Source organism: Diaphorina citri, unplaced genomic scaffold, assembly GCF_000475195.1.
Source record: "Diaphorina citri unplaced genomic scaffold, Diaci psyllid genome assembly version 1.1 scaffold783, whole genome shotgun sequence".
In the NCBI taxonomy this organism is placed as follows: domain Eukaryota; kingdom Metazoa; phylum Arthropoda; class Insecta; order Hemiptera; family Psyllidae; genus Diaphorina; species Diaphorina citri.
The window spans coordinates 124,302-138,521 of record NW_007378216.1 but is presented as its reverse complement, the minus strand read 5'-3'; the positions used below and the strand labels follow the sequence as shown (position 1 = coordinate 138,521).

General features: G+C 38.3%; 2 protein-coding genes across 3 annotated transcripts in view; one reads left to right on the top strand and one right to left on the bottom strand.

The window, feature by feature from the left end:
• Window positions 1–14,220, bottom strand: part of LOC103512036 (5-hydroxytryptamine receptor 2C-like) — a 37,047-nt gene that overhangs the window by 17,681 nt on the left and 5,146 nt on the right. Inside the window, exons 3-4 of the mRNA XM_017445227.2 lie at window positions 881–1,177; window positions 202–544 (exon numbers count right to left, since the gene is read on the bottom strand). Of these exons, the coding sequence (XP_017300716.2) occupies window positions 358–544; window positions 881–1,177 (484 nt within the window). The 3' untranslated portion in view covers window positions 202–357. The remainder of the gene's footprint in view (window positions 1–201; window positions 545–880; window positions 1,178–14,220) is intronic.
• LOC103512026 (protein lin-52 homolog) lies at window positions 3,646–14,025 on the top strand. 2 transcript variants are annotated; one of them, XM_008476779.3, is made up of 4 exons: window positions 3,648–4,007; window positions 6,589–6,690; window positions 8,350–8,530; window positions 13,991–14,025. In XM_008476779.3, the coding sequence occupies exons 1-3, from the start codon at window positions 3,932–3,934 to the stop codon at window positions 8,484–8,486; spliced, it is 315 nt and encodes a 104-aa protein (XP_008475001.1). In that variant the 5' UTR covers window positions 3,648–3,931; the 3' UTR covers window positions 8,487–8,530; window positions 13,991–14,025. The 2 variants fall into 2 exon arrangements, with proteins under 2 accessions (XP_026681434.1, XP_008475001.1); XM_026825633.1 differs by lacking the exon at window positions 13,991–14,025 and having other exon boundaries at window positions 3,646–4,007; window positions 8,350–8,526.

Genomic DNA, 14,220 nt, shown 5'->3' with positions numbered 1-14,220 from the left:
CTTTTACTATGGGATGGACTCCGAAAATGGAGCATCTACCCCCAATCCCCTCAAGAAAATCCTAGATGTGGGCCTGCTCCCCTGTGTGTATGACCCGCGAAGTACCTGCCAATGTAGCATGTGACCCACATACACATGGAAAACCTTTGAACCACTCGCCAACTGGTAATGGTCACCGATTGTCGGACAACTCGAAGAGACCGCCTTAACATAATAATAAATAATTCTAGGGACTATCAACTGGACTATTAAGACTATCAACTAAAAGGGGAGGTTTCCGTCCTAGTCAGGATTCCAAAGCAGCACCTCTGTGTTGTGGATATGACTCATGGAATTTTCTGCAGACGACTATCATCTTCATACTTTGGTATTGGTTGGATAGGTGTGACTGACATCCTGCATGGATAATACAGACAGGGTTCTCCCCGGCGTCGGAGGTAGGGTTAGTGGTACTGTGGCTGGTCCACTGCTGGCTGTAGCACGATCGTTGACCGACCGGTACCGAATGGGTTTGGTCACCTGACCACACTTACATTTAAGCAACCTGAAATCAGTCGAAATGTCAGAAATCAGTCGAAATGTCATCGGCTAAAGATCGTTTGTCTAGACCAGCGATTTACAACTAGCGTGTGTGGTCCACCAGACCATTTTTGTGGCCTGCGAAGCTTTTATTGTGGGCCCCCTCGGGTTTGATTTTTACTCTTACTATAAGATGGACTCCGAAATTGGAGCATCTACCCCCAATCCTAGATGTGGGCCTGCTCCCCTGTGTGTATGACCCGCGAAGTACCTGTCAATGTAGCATGTGACCCACATACACATGGAAAACCTTTGAACCACTCGCCAACTGTTAATGGTCACCGATTGTCGGACAACTCACCGAATAAATGCGGCGCGGAACGTCCGATTGAAAATCGTGTAGATGATCGGATTCAGTATCGAACTGAAGTATCCCAACCAGAGGCACACGATGCCCAGGTCCTCCGGAATGGTGCAGTAGCCGGTAGGGCAAATTGCCTGGAGGATCTGCAGCAGGAAGAAGGGGGCCCAGCAGAGGACGAAGGTGAAGAAGACGAGGCCGAGGACCTTGGAGGCCTTCTGCTCGGTGCGAACGGAGTTGGCCGCGGTGCTCGCCTGACGCGTGCGGCGTTGCGCCTTTTTGATGTGCTTGAATAGTCTGGAATAAGAAAAGATGACCTTTTTTTTCAAGAGGTTTGATGGAGAGCACTTTAACAACAGAGGTCTTACCGTCCCCAAATGAAAAGGTGTGTCCAAAGTGTGCTTCGATAGTCTGGAATATACACACATAAGAGGATAAGAATAGATGACCTTTTTGGAGGTTCGATAGAGGTCTTTCTTGTACAACGGAGGTATTGTCGTCCCGAAATGAAAAGGTGTGTTAATACATAGTGGACCGGCCGTCAATGGACGAGATGAATCTACGTTGTCGCAGTGTGGACGGTTTAGTTGACATCGATCGTTGGCCGGTCCACAATGTGTGGACACACCTAAAGAATAGGAGGACAGAATGACCCATATGATCATCTGAGCAATCGCTTAACTTGCCAGCGAATGTAGGGTGAAATCTCCGCAACTAAACACCTTAGCAGTTATACAGTGACGTTAAAAACTAAAAACCTCTATCAAACAAAAAAGGTAGGAGGTAGGTTAGTTGAATTAGGTTGAGGCGAACTAAGGTTACGTTAGGTGAGGTTAGCCTCCTAATGAAAGAGTTTCTTTGTTCCCTACTCTTCTTCTTTTTCTCATTTTTGGCCGGGAATATAAAAGGGGGAAAAAAAAAAAAAAAAAAAAAAAAAAAAAAAAAAAAAAAAAACGAGGTGGCATATAGTCTGATCTGTCTGTCGCCATTTTACTTTTCGTATTATCTCCCTATTCTATTTCTTCTCTTCTCTCTCCTTCCCTTCAGACTACCTCCTTCCTTCTCCTTCACTCTCTATCTCTACCCTCTCCTCTCTTTCTTCTGACTATCCCCCTCCTTCCCCTTTCTTTTGACTATCTCCCTCCTCTTCTTCTCTTTCGCCCCTCTCTCTCTCCCTTCCTCCCTGCGTTATTTATGTCTCTTTCTGAAATGTCGCCTTGCTATTTTTTTCGAACTTCTATCTGTCTCTCTCTAACTAAAAACTATGGCCATTTGGATTCGCTCCCTCTCTATATTCCTCTTTTCCTTCCCTTTCCTATCTTTTTCTCCCTCTCTCTCCCTTCTTCCCTGACCTTCTCAGTCCATATTTTTGTATGTATGTCTCTCTACTTTACTCTTTTCCCTATAATTTGTTTTACCTCCTCTGTCTCTCTTTTCTCTCTCTCTGTCTCTCTCTCTCTCTCTCTCTCTCTCTTTCTTTCTCTCTTTCTTTCTCTCTCTCTCTCCCTCTCCCTCTCCCTCTTCCATCTCCCTCTTGGTAAAAAATGTGTGTTGCCTGGATTTGGACATAGACCTATGAGAAAGAGTGAGCGAGAGAGAAAGGGAGAAGGAAAATTAATGTGTTGTTTGTATTAGAATGGATAGGTAAGTTTTCCTAATAATAGGTCTCTAGTAGGCTTAAACAAATGTCAGGAGTAAGATATCTTTTTCTCTCTCAGCTTATCTCTTTTTCATTCTCTCTCTCTCCCCCCACCTCTCTCTCTCTCTCTATCTCTCTCTCTCTCTCTCTCTCTCACACACACACACACACACACACACACATACATACACACACACACACACACACACACACACACACACACACTCTTAATGGGGAAAGTCCTCTTTTTCTCTATTTTCCGTCTCTTCCCTTCACTCTGTCCTTCTCTTCTTTTTCATTTCACTCTCCCTCTTTCTCCACTCCTACGCATTACGGAAGGAGAGAGAGAGAGAGAGAGTGAAGAAAAAATTCACGCTTTACGGCTTGATGCTCGCAGTTTTGTGGAGGTTAATGAACGGCCTACATCGAATGAACCACCCATGCTCTATTCTCTAACCATAACGGGCCCCTCTAAAATTGATCAGGCTACAGCCTACTCGAATACATAACAACATAACCCATACTTTCACAGCCTACCCTTTGTTCATGCTCTAACAAATGGAATGAACCACCCATGCTCTATTCTCTAACCATAACGGGCCCCTCTAAAATTGATCAGGCTACAGCCTACTCGAATACATAACAACATGACCCATACTTTCACAGCCTACCCTAATACATAACAACATAACCCATACTTTCACTGCCTACCCTAATACATAACACTATAACCCATACTTTCACAACCTACCCTAATACATAACAACATAACCCATACTTTCACAGCCTACCCTAATACATAACAACATAACCCATACTTTCACAGCCTACCCTTTGTTCATGCTCTAACAAATGCTCTCTCTAATGGCCTACCCTAATAATTATCATGTTAACAATGGACGCGATGACACTGTCATTAAAATTTGAAAATTCTGTCCTTATAAAAGCATGTTTTTCATTAGAGACAAAAAAAAAGTTAGATCAAATAGTTATTTGTCTACGTCTACAGACAGAATTTGTGAGAAAATAAAAATGTTTTTTTTTTTTCTCCTTCCAGGTTCTATCTTCTTTCTTTTTCTCTTCTTCTCTCCCTCTCTTCCTCTTCATACTCCCTTCCATCATTTTATATAAAGGAGAATACTCTGTTCTATTATCTTATAGAAGGGATCTAATTTGTAGGTATTTATAAGCTTAAAGTGAAGAGGTGGGTAGAACCCTCATGATTCCTATGAAACAAACAAAGTAAAACCTGATGTAGCTTTGTATCTACAAAACAATTTTAAACTTGGTTTAAGTTTAACTCAATCTGATTGGTTGATTTTTAAAATTTCAGCCAGTCAGATTGTTTAAACTTTGTGGCCCCCGGCCTAAACAGTTTGAAAACATTTTCTTCCCCAGAGTCTAAATAGACTATGCCAGACATTGACTCAAGTTTACTCTCTCTGGAAAATCTGGATCGCTCATCACCAGAACTTTGGCCAGAGTCCAGTAAGTACAATTTAAATGAAAATGATAAAAAATAGTCATATGTTTAAATAAAAATTTGGGTAACTTAAGGCTTTACACAACACTTGGCAAAACCACTAAAAATCTAGAGGGAAAATAATACATTTAAGTAACTTGGCTTGTAACTTAAGGCTTTACACAACACTTGGCAAAACCACTAAAAATCTAGAGGGAAAATAATACATTTAAGTAACTTGGCTAACCCTATAATAATACTAATCACTGCTCTAATTGTGAAAACTCCTTTTTGCGTTTAATCTAACCCTAGAATAACACTGGTCACTGCTTGTTTGTGCCAGTTCCTTTGGTAGCAATATTCCACGGACATGACTTCTGCACAAGTACCGTGTTTTTCAGGTAAGTAGTCAAGTGGTTATTCAACAGGGAGGAATGAGTTTTAAGGGCAAAAAAGGTCTCATTCTGATCCTTGAACAAAGTGCAAGTTTTTTCTGAAAGCTCTGCTCTTAAATTTCTACGGACATGATGGTGTAAAATTTTTTTGAGCTTAAACATATCAAATCTGAACTTTAGAAATTGTGTCTCTGTTGTATTTGGATCAAAATTTTGTGCTCTGGCTTGTGGTGTCATTAATTTATACTTGGAAATTAAAACCACATTCAATGAATCTATTGGTTCAACCTGATTCAAACTGGAGATTGAATCTTATAAGACTGGGAGAGTAATGTGGTCTTGTTAGGTAGGGCTTGCCTCCACGTAGGTATCTCTTCACGTTCACACCAGGTGCCCCACTTGGTTCCATATTTGGCATGATTGAAAGGATCAGCTTCTATTCTGTAAAACAAACTGAGTAGGTACCAAAGAAAATTTTTGTCTAGTCTAGTGCTTCTCAACATTTCTAATCCTACACTGTCCACAGCAGTTGATGAAAGGACCTGATAGTAACTCCATTGAGAAGCACTGTTGTGGTCAATGTTTACCAATGTTCTGATCCTAATAATGCTTTGTAGTCTACTTGCCCAGCTGTCAGGAAAAAGGCTTTGGTCTTATCAGCAACATCTACATTTTGTTTACATTGATAAGGGAAGAAGGGTACTGTCACAAGCTGGATGATACTTACGTATAGAAACATGTTGTTCGTAAAATATTGAGAAGCATGAGAAGATGATAGGGTAAATCTAAACTGAATTAGGTATCCACATGAGATATGTCAAATGTTAAAATCAAATTTAAAAGGCCAAAACTTGTATAAAATGAACTTTCAACTTTCTTCTTGAAAAAGTTCAAAAATGAAATTTTTAAAAAATAACTGTTGAATGTTTTTGTTTACTTTTAATTTTTTGAGGTTAGGAGCGCGCGTAAAAAAAGTCCGGTCAAAAAATATGGCCGGAGGCTAGTCGGCCATTTTAAATAATAAAAATTGAGGCCGTGGTTATATGAACAGGGCTGAGATATGCCATTCTGAGATGTTCTTGGCAAGTGGAAAATGATGTGGTAACTTAACACAGAGCCTTCATGAGCTTGTAAACTTGTAAAGTTGGCGGGAAATTCGAAATCTTGATTTTTTTTTCCGCAACGCGTACAATCTGAATTCATTTTTTACTTTTTATCTCTAGTTTGCACGTTTATATTATACTTTTCATTTAAATTAGATATTACAAACAAGCGAATTATAAAGCAAACAAAAATAAATATAAAATAAATTTTAAAAATTGCCGCCGGGACAGAGGGTTAGAAAAAAAGCCCAACAATACCACGCTAATCCTCGCTTAAGTTACCACTCCAATGCAAAACTGTAGAAACAATATCCTATCTCACCTCGTCCGAGCTCATCTCAGCGCTGTTCATAAACACAGCCTGAAACACATATTTGGTTGAATAAAAAAACCAACAACACAAAACAATAATAATAATCCTGTAAAACAAAAAAGGTAAATATTATTTTTATTAACCAACCTCAGTGGTGTAGTGGTTAGCACGGTGGACTCTGGATCTGGAGGTTGGTGGTTTGAGTCCAAGTCAAGTCATAAAATTTAGTGTAGTTTATCAAGTGAGGAAGGACATTTGTGACAAGCATTTAATGCTCAACACAATTAAAATTCCTTTTTTTTAAAAAATATTATTTATTATTTTCCTTCTTGATTGTCAATAACATGTTGAAGAAATAAAAAAAGAGCCATGAATTTTTTTCTCTGATTTTTTTTTTTTTTTTTTTTTTTTTGAAAATTTTTAAAAAAAAAATTTTTGTATTTTAAAATCTTTTTTTTTTTTTTTTTTTTTTTTTTGGTAAATTTTGAAAGTAATAATATTTGACATTGCAATACTCACTTGATGACACCATGTCAACTTCCCAAAAAAAATCAAGCTTTCTCACACTAGTTCAACCTAGCAAAATTTTGGGTCCAGTACAAAGGATGGGTCAACCACTAGTTAAATTATTGGATAAGAATGTGTCTTAAACATTATTATTTTCTCTGGAGTGTTGACTGTGGTTTGAAAAATTATCTTTTGGTGGAAATGAAAATATGTGACTTACTTATTTGAATTACATAATTGTGAAATAATTAATTTAATTAATATTGACTAATTGTGCTTTTATCTTCAGTTCCTGGAGTATCTGGTTTCAATCACTATCATTCAACAGATCAGTTCAAGAGCCTTCTTGATGATCAATTGACATCCAAAGAAGATTTAGATTTGTTGAGATGTAAGTTTAAACAATAATAATTATACAGGGTGTTTGTAAAGTGTTGATAAGAAGTGAGATTCTTGAGAACCACCTAGAATGTCAGAAAACCTCTAGACAGTTATGTCATAATTTTTTGGAGGATCAATTTTTTTCATATGAAGTTGCGGCCCCAGCCTCACCTTGAGGCCACAACATTGAAATCTTAAAAATGAGAACCCCCTACTTGTGATACATCATAAAGGTCTTAAAAAACGTAGTCCAGCCTCACCTTGAGGCCACAACATTGAAATCTTAAAAATGAGAACCCCCTACTTGTGATACATCATAAAGGTCTTAAAAAACGTAGCATTTTGGTACAAGTTTGATCTCAATCTGACAACAAGGCCGAACTTATGGACTTATCAATTTTTCATGTTCTTTCACAATTAGCAAAAGCACGAAAAATGAGAAATTCATTTTGATTGGTGATTTGTGCTTCAAATAGCCCCCCCCCCAATGATCGATATTAGAATTTAGACTTGAAAATGTAATTTAGAATTTCGACCCTGATGACCTCTGGGGCTGAAAATGGATATTTCTAAATTCTATTTTTGGGTGTGGATTTCAATATGAATCATCATTAGTGGGACCTGTTTGAAGCACAAATCACTTGTCAAAATTAATTTCCCATTTCCGGTGCTTTCCCTAATGGTGGAAGAAAATGAAAAATTGTAAAGGCCATAACTCGGGGGTTCTTGTTTAATATTTTCAAGTTGAGGTCGGTTTCGGCCACAAGGAGAGGCTGAGGCAGCAACCTCACCACAAAAAAAAAAAAAAAAAAAAAAAAAAAAAAAAATGATCTCCCCAGAAATTATGAAACAGGTGTCTTGGCGTTTTATGACATTCTGAGGGGTTTTTGAGAAACCCACCCCTGGTAAACACTTTATAAACACCCTGTATATTTCCTTAGGTGTAACTCATTCAGATAGAAAAAATCTTACTTATCAGGAGGTAAGCAAACGTGAGTAAAGTAAAGTAGGTATCCAAATGAGTGGCTGCTGGCTTTTCCTGTCCCCACTCAGTCTGGGTGAAATCAATACGAGTATGAGTAGCAGCTTTCAATTGAATGGAGAGTCAAACTATCATCATTAAAAACCTTGGCTATCATATAGCAGGGTTTATACGCGACCTGGAAAAACTGGAAACCCTGGACGAGTCTTGGAATCTGAAAAGCGGCAAAAAGTCAGGGAAAAGTCATGGAAAATCGTGAAAATTTAAAGAAAACCTAGAAAAGTCATGGAATTTGCAACACGGTCAAGAATTAAAAAAATTCAAATTAAATATCAAGTTTTTCCGAAAAACGGCCTGCGGCGCATTCCCCCTCGCATTCCTTGATGTTCTGCACATCTTACTGATTTTAAGTCCATCCGCCCCCTAATTTTCTGGAAAACTCATGGAATTTCATTCCGGGAGAAGAATTAAAAAAATTCAAATTAAATATCAAGTTTTTCCGAAAAACGGCCTGCGGCGCATTCCCCCTCGCATTCCTTGATGTTCTGCATATCTTACTGATTTTAAGTACATCCGCCCCCTAATTTTCTGGAAAACTCATGGAATTTCATTCCGGGAAAAGCATATAAACCCTACATAATGATGTTATACTTCTATTTGTAACAAATGAACTATGTTTCATTTCAGATCTGAGTCACTTGAACCGCTACGAATTTGTTATTGAGTTGAAGAAGCTTTATGACCAGTGTTACAACCTTGGTCTGGACGAATCAAAGGAAATGACTCGGGGCAAATACCTAAACATCCTCGAGACCTCTAAATAAATGTCAATACCATCATAGATCCTAATCATAGTGTGCAAAATTTTGTAAGTACTTTTCTTTATTAAGTTGTATTTTCCTTTCCGATTACCGACAAAAAGAACTAGTTCCTCCAAGGAGATCTTAATCTCCAACTTCAACACCTTGGCTACCAAAGCACATTTCTATGGTTTTTACCCATAGGCTGAAAGGCCCCTATATACACATACAGGGTACGCCAGAAAAACACTGACAACGGCTCAGGGTAAGTAGATCTCATTATTTCCAACAAGGTTATGTGGGTCATTTTTCTAATTTCGGGTTTGTTTCCGAGAAAAGTCCAGACTTTTTTTTACCTTTTTAAGTCACGTCCTTCCCGGAGAAATAACCACTTGACTACCTGAAAAACACACATGGTGCTAGGAAATTACTAACCGTGTGTGGGTATCTTCTAGGATCTGGAATGCTAAAAATAACTTCATTAAACGTTGATTATTGGTGTGAAGCCAGCCATAGGTTGAATTATTTTCTCTGGTGATGCTGTTTACATTTTTTACTAAAAATAACTTCATTAAACGTTGATTATTGGTGTGAAGCCAGCCATAGGTTGAATTATTTTCTCTGGTGATGCTGTTTACATTTTTTTTTACTTTCCTTTTCCTATAGGAAAGAAAGTAATGTAATCGGGTCAAATTTTCAATGGTCAGTTTTTAGTGCCAAAATACCAGGTACTTAGTTTAGTTGTAAGTTTTTAGGTAGGCGTCCACAATGGAGCCCCAACCCTCGACCATTGCCTAGTCCTGACCCAAGAGGAAATAAACCAACCATGCTAACAATGGCCTCAATAGAGCACTGACCACAGCTCTGACCCTCGCAGAAAATGTTGTTAAGACAAACAATTTTCTATGAAGCAACCTCTGGGGCCGAGTATGTATCACTCTAGGCTTGCATGCCAGAGATCCAGGGTTCAATTCCCAGCTGATTTTTTGGTAATTATGCAGAAGTCATGTCCGTGGAAAAGAAAAGCTCCTTTTGTATTTAACCTAACCCTATAATAATACTAATCACTGCTCTAATTGTGAAAACTCCTTTTTGCGTTTAACCTAACCCTAGCTTTTGTATTTAACCTAACCCTATAATAATACTAATCACTGCTCTAATTGTGAAAACTCCTTTTTGCGTTTAATCTAACCCTAGGAGCCTAAATCCAAAGTTTCAGCCATTGGTTCGTGTGTGTGTCTGTCTGTAAACAAAATATCTCGAGAACGGTAAGAGCTAGAGACTTAAATTTTGGTATGCAGTTGTCCAATGTGACAAGGATGCGACACGAAACTTTTGGTTTAGGTCGGTGCAACGCTTGGCGGTTTTCGGCGTAATCCATTATTATCTCGAGAACGGTATGAGCTAGGGACTTGAAATTTGGAATGTAGTCTACAAAAGTGACAAGGATGTAACTCAAAACTTTTGGTTACGGTAGGTGCTGTGGTTGGCAGTATTTTGGCCGCTTTTTGGCGGTTTTCGACCGCTTTTGGCGATTTTTGACCGCTTTTGGCGGTTTTTGACCGCTTTTGGCGGTTTTTGACCGCTTTTGGCGATTTTCAGCTATACTGACTAAACGGTTAGAGATATTGTAAAAGTTACAATAGAAAAACACCCGAATAAGCATCATTTAATAGGATAAGGAAAGTCGTGTGGGGTTCACACCAGATTTTTTTTTTCTTTTTGTTTTTAAAGATGAGTGTTCCACCGCCGTTTTATTTCGTAGCAATAAAACAACTGCTACATTACACGCATGTGGGCCATGCCTTTTCCACAAGTTTGGCCATGCCTCGGGATGAACTAGCGGGATTCCGGAGCGAAGCGACGGAATTCAGCTAGTAGGATAAGGAAAGTCGTGTGGGGTTCACACCAGATTTTTTTTTTCTTTTGTTTTTAAAGATGAGTGTTTCACCGCCGTTTTATTTCGTAGCAATAAAACAACTGCTACATTACACGCATGTGGTCCTTGAATGAAGCGCAAGTTTTCCTAAAAGATGGAGACCTCTGCTCCAAAATTTCCAACAGTGTGTATTTCTAACTTAAAAAATCGGACATGACGGAAATTTTTTCGAGGATAAAAAAACATCAAAATTGAACTTTGGAAATCGTGTCTCAGGTGTCTTCGGATCGAAAATTTGTGCTCTGGCTTGAGGTTTTAACAAAAACAGTTTATCGATTAAAATGAAAAAGTTACGACCTAAAAACTGACACAAGTTCCGTGATCTGGCTTGAGGTTTTAACAAAAACAGTTTATCGATTAAAATGAAAAAGTTACGACCTAAAAACTGACACAAGTTCCGTGATTTTTTTTAAAAAAGTGTTTCTTTGGACTTCTCTCAGAAACGAACTGAAGTTAGGAAAATGACCCACAGAACCTTGTTGGAAATGATGAGATCTATCAACCCTGAGCAATTTTCAGTGTTTTTCTGGCGGACCCTGTATATAAACATCTGGTTTAAACATTAAAAGTCGGACTTTTTGAGATACAGGACTTTTCTTTTCACAATATCTCTAACGGTTTGTAATGAATAGCGGTTTCTAACTGTTCAGTCAGTAGAGCTGAAACCCGTAAGAATGCCGTCGACCGTTTCAAAAGTCGGGAATATGTTTTAAATCTTTCTTTTCACAATATCTCTAACGGTTTGTAATGAATAGCGGTTTCTAACTGTTCAGTCAGTAGAGCTGAAACCCGTAAGAATGCCGTTGACCGTTTCAAAAGTCGGGAATATGTTTTAAATACAGTTTATGCTTATGCTGTCTACCATTCTCAAGAACGTTTCTCCATCTTTTGAGTCTCTTATCGTCCAACTTTTTCTTATCTCTCGCTATTAATAACTTCAGTATAACAAGTGACAAACCATAACTCTACTGAAGCTCTCGGTGGCTTTCCTTCTTCCTTGGGAAGTCTACTCAGTTCCTACCTAAATTCATTTGATAAGCGACTAGTTGAATAATATCAGCTGCCGTCATTTTCTTCGGATCCGAACGTGTGTGTGTGTGCGCGCGCGTGTGTGTGTCAGCATAAACCATTTTTTTTTTTAACTGATATCTTCAAGGAAAAAAGTGTAAGAGTTCATGTTTTTCAAAGTAAATGGGTAAAATGGGGAGATCTGACTTGCGTCCCGATTGTGAAATCCGAGATGCGTTCGTTAGTTCTACCTGAGCTAGAACTATGTACTTAATATACTTATTACTTATCCTAGTTTGAAGGCATACATGTAGACATATATGTACATAGATTTTCTCGTACTAACTGACATCTTCAAGGAAAAAAGTGTAAGAGTTCATATTTTTCAAAGTAAATGGGTTAAATTCGGGGGATCTGACTTGCGTCCCGATTGTGAAATCCGAGATGCGTCCGTTAGTTCTACCTGAGCTAGAACTATGTATTTAATATACTTATTACTTATCCTAGTTTGAAGGCATACATGTAGACATATATGTACATAGATTTTCTACAGGGTGATAAAAAAATACTGTACGCGGCATTTTTTCAGCTTTCATCATGTAGGTACCTACAATCGATAACGTTGAAAATCTAACGGTACTTGTTCAGAAGTTACGTCAACGAAATGTTGATATAAAAGGAGCTTCTGCTTCTTTATACGTCTGCTGAACTTTCTACTAAACACTTTCTCTATTAAGGAAATACACCAGGGTATCAGGTATAAATGTGATTTGTGTTCAAAGGAATTCTCACGCAAACGTAATTTGACAAGCTTTCTCTATTATGATTAAATTCTTATGAATTCCCCCTAACTCACCCGCTCCTCTATTTAAGGATCTCACAAAAACTATAAATCGATAATAACTTACTAAATTATTTCCTTCGAAGGGTTAACTAATCTTGCATTCCTTCTCGCTACCCGAATCTTTTCCTCTCCCACTCTTCCTTCACCTAACTGCATGGAAATAATTCGCGATTTTTGCGACCCCCCCGCCATACCCCCAACCACACACACATACAATGGCTGAGCCTTTGGATTTAGGGACCTAAACACGTGTTTTGGCACTAAAAACTGACTTTTCAAAATTTCAGCCCATTACGTTACTTTCCTTCCTTTAGACTAACTAATCTTACATTCCTTCTCGCTACCCGAATCTTTTCCTCTCCCACTCTTCCCTTACCCAACTGCATGGAAATAATTCGCGATTTTTGCGACCCCCCCCCCATACCCCCAACCACACACACATACAATGGCTGAGCCTTTGGATTTATGGACCTAAAAGCGTGTTTTGGCACTAAAAACTGACTTTTCAAAATTTCAGCCCTGAAATCTCCGTCACTAAACACCTTAGCAGTTAAGCAGTTATACAGTGACGTTAAAAACTAAAAACCTCTATCAAACAAAAAAGGTAGAAGGTAGGTTAGTTGAAGCGAACTAAGATTACGTTAGGTGAGGTTAGCCTCCTAATGAAAGAGTTTCTTTGTTCCCTACTCTTCTTCGTCTTTTTCTCATTTTTGGCCGGGAATATAAAATGTTTCTCCTTATGATTTATAGTCTAACTTTGTAGCTGATAAGAAGGCCATTATTACTTTGAGAGCTAGACAGAAAAGCCCCGGGGATCTTTTTGTGGGAACTTTGTACGTGCTTTTTTCCGTGCAACATTTTATTTGTATTCCAAATTATTATTTATTTTTTCTTTGCAATAGGGGCATATTGCCCAATATTTTGTGAAGAGCCCAAGCAACTTCCGTTTCTAAATCAGTATGACGGTGGGCTAGCATTGTGGAGGTCTTGGTTTCAGTTCCCTGTGGGTTCTACGTTTTTGGAGATCTGTACTTGGAAAACGAGTACTCAGCCTCAGACAATCAAGTAGAATGGAAATTTAATTGATCCTTCTACGTACTTTACGACCTTGTGTGAAGCACTCGCATTTATCAATAAAGCTATCCCCTTGGATATGTTTTTCAACTTTTCCATATGCTACTGCTGCCGCGGGCGGTGTATTTACTTAGTGAGCAACGTTATAGGTACCTTACATGATCATTAGTAATGTCATTACTAATGATGGAATTCCGGATTTTCTGATTTTTCATCATTACTTGGAAAGAATGACATCACTAATGATTGTGTAAGGTACCTATTACCTATTAAGTTTGTGGACGATGAGATGGTCTGATGGTCACTTACCTAAAGTTGACCAGGATGGGTGGAAAGCGGAACTTGTCGATTACTTGTGGCGTCTGTTATCGAGATCACGCACAAAAGCTAATTATTCGCGATTCTCGCGACCCCTCCCCCCCCAACCACACACACACATACAATGGCTGAGCCTTTGGATTTATGGACCTAAAAACGTGTTCTGGCACTAAAAACTGACTTTTTAAAAGTTCAGCCCATTACGTTACTTTACTTTCTTTGGACAAGAAATGTAAAAATCTGAATGGATACAAAAAATACTTCGTAAGATCGACTATTTTATTTTTAATTTGAAACAATATCAATTTACTTAGGTTTTGAAGAAAAAAAATTCTCATTTTTCAGGAAAAACTTCATAAGTACATATCTACGATTACTGGAATACATAACTCATTGGTATACATTTGAAGAAAAAAAATTCTCATTTTTCAGGAAAAACTTCATAAGTACATATCTACGATTACTGGAATACATAACTCATTGGTATACATTCCAGCTGACCAGAATAATATTAGACGGCAGTAATGGAACCCAAAGTCGAGGAATCACAAGAACATGTTGGAGCGTCACCATCT

Bases quoted from the DNA above. Each gene is read 5' to 3' on its own strand.
- LOC103512026 (XM_008476779.3), top strand. From the start codon at position 3,932: ATGCCAGACATTGACTCAAGTTTACTCTCTCTGGAAAATCTGGATCGC. The intron at 4,008-6,588 runs GTAAGTACAATT...TTTTATCTTCAG, and splicing joins AGAACTTTGGCCAGAGTCCA to TTCCTGGAGTATCTGGTTTC. The intron at 6,691-8,349 runs GTAAGTTTAAAC...GTTTCATTTCAG, and splicing joins AGATTTAGATTTGTTGAGAT to ATCTGAGTCACTTGAACCGC.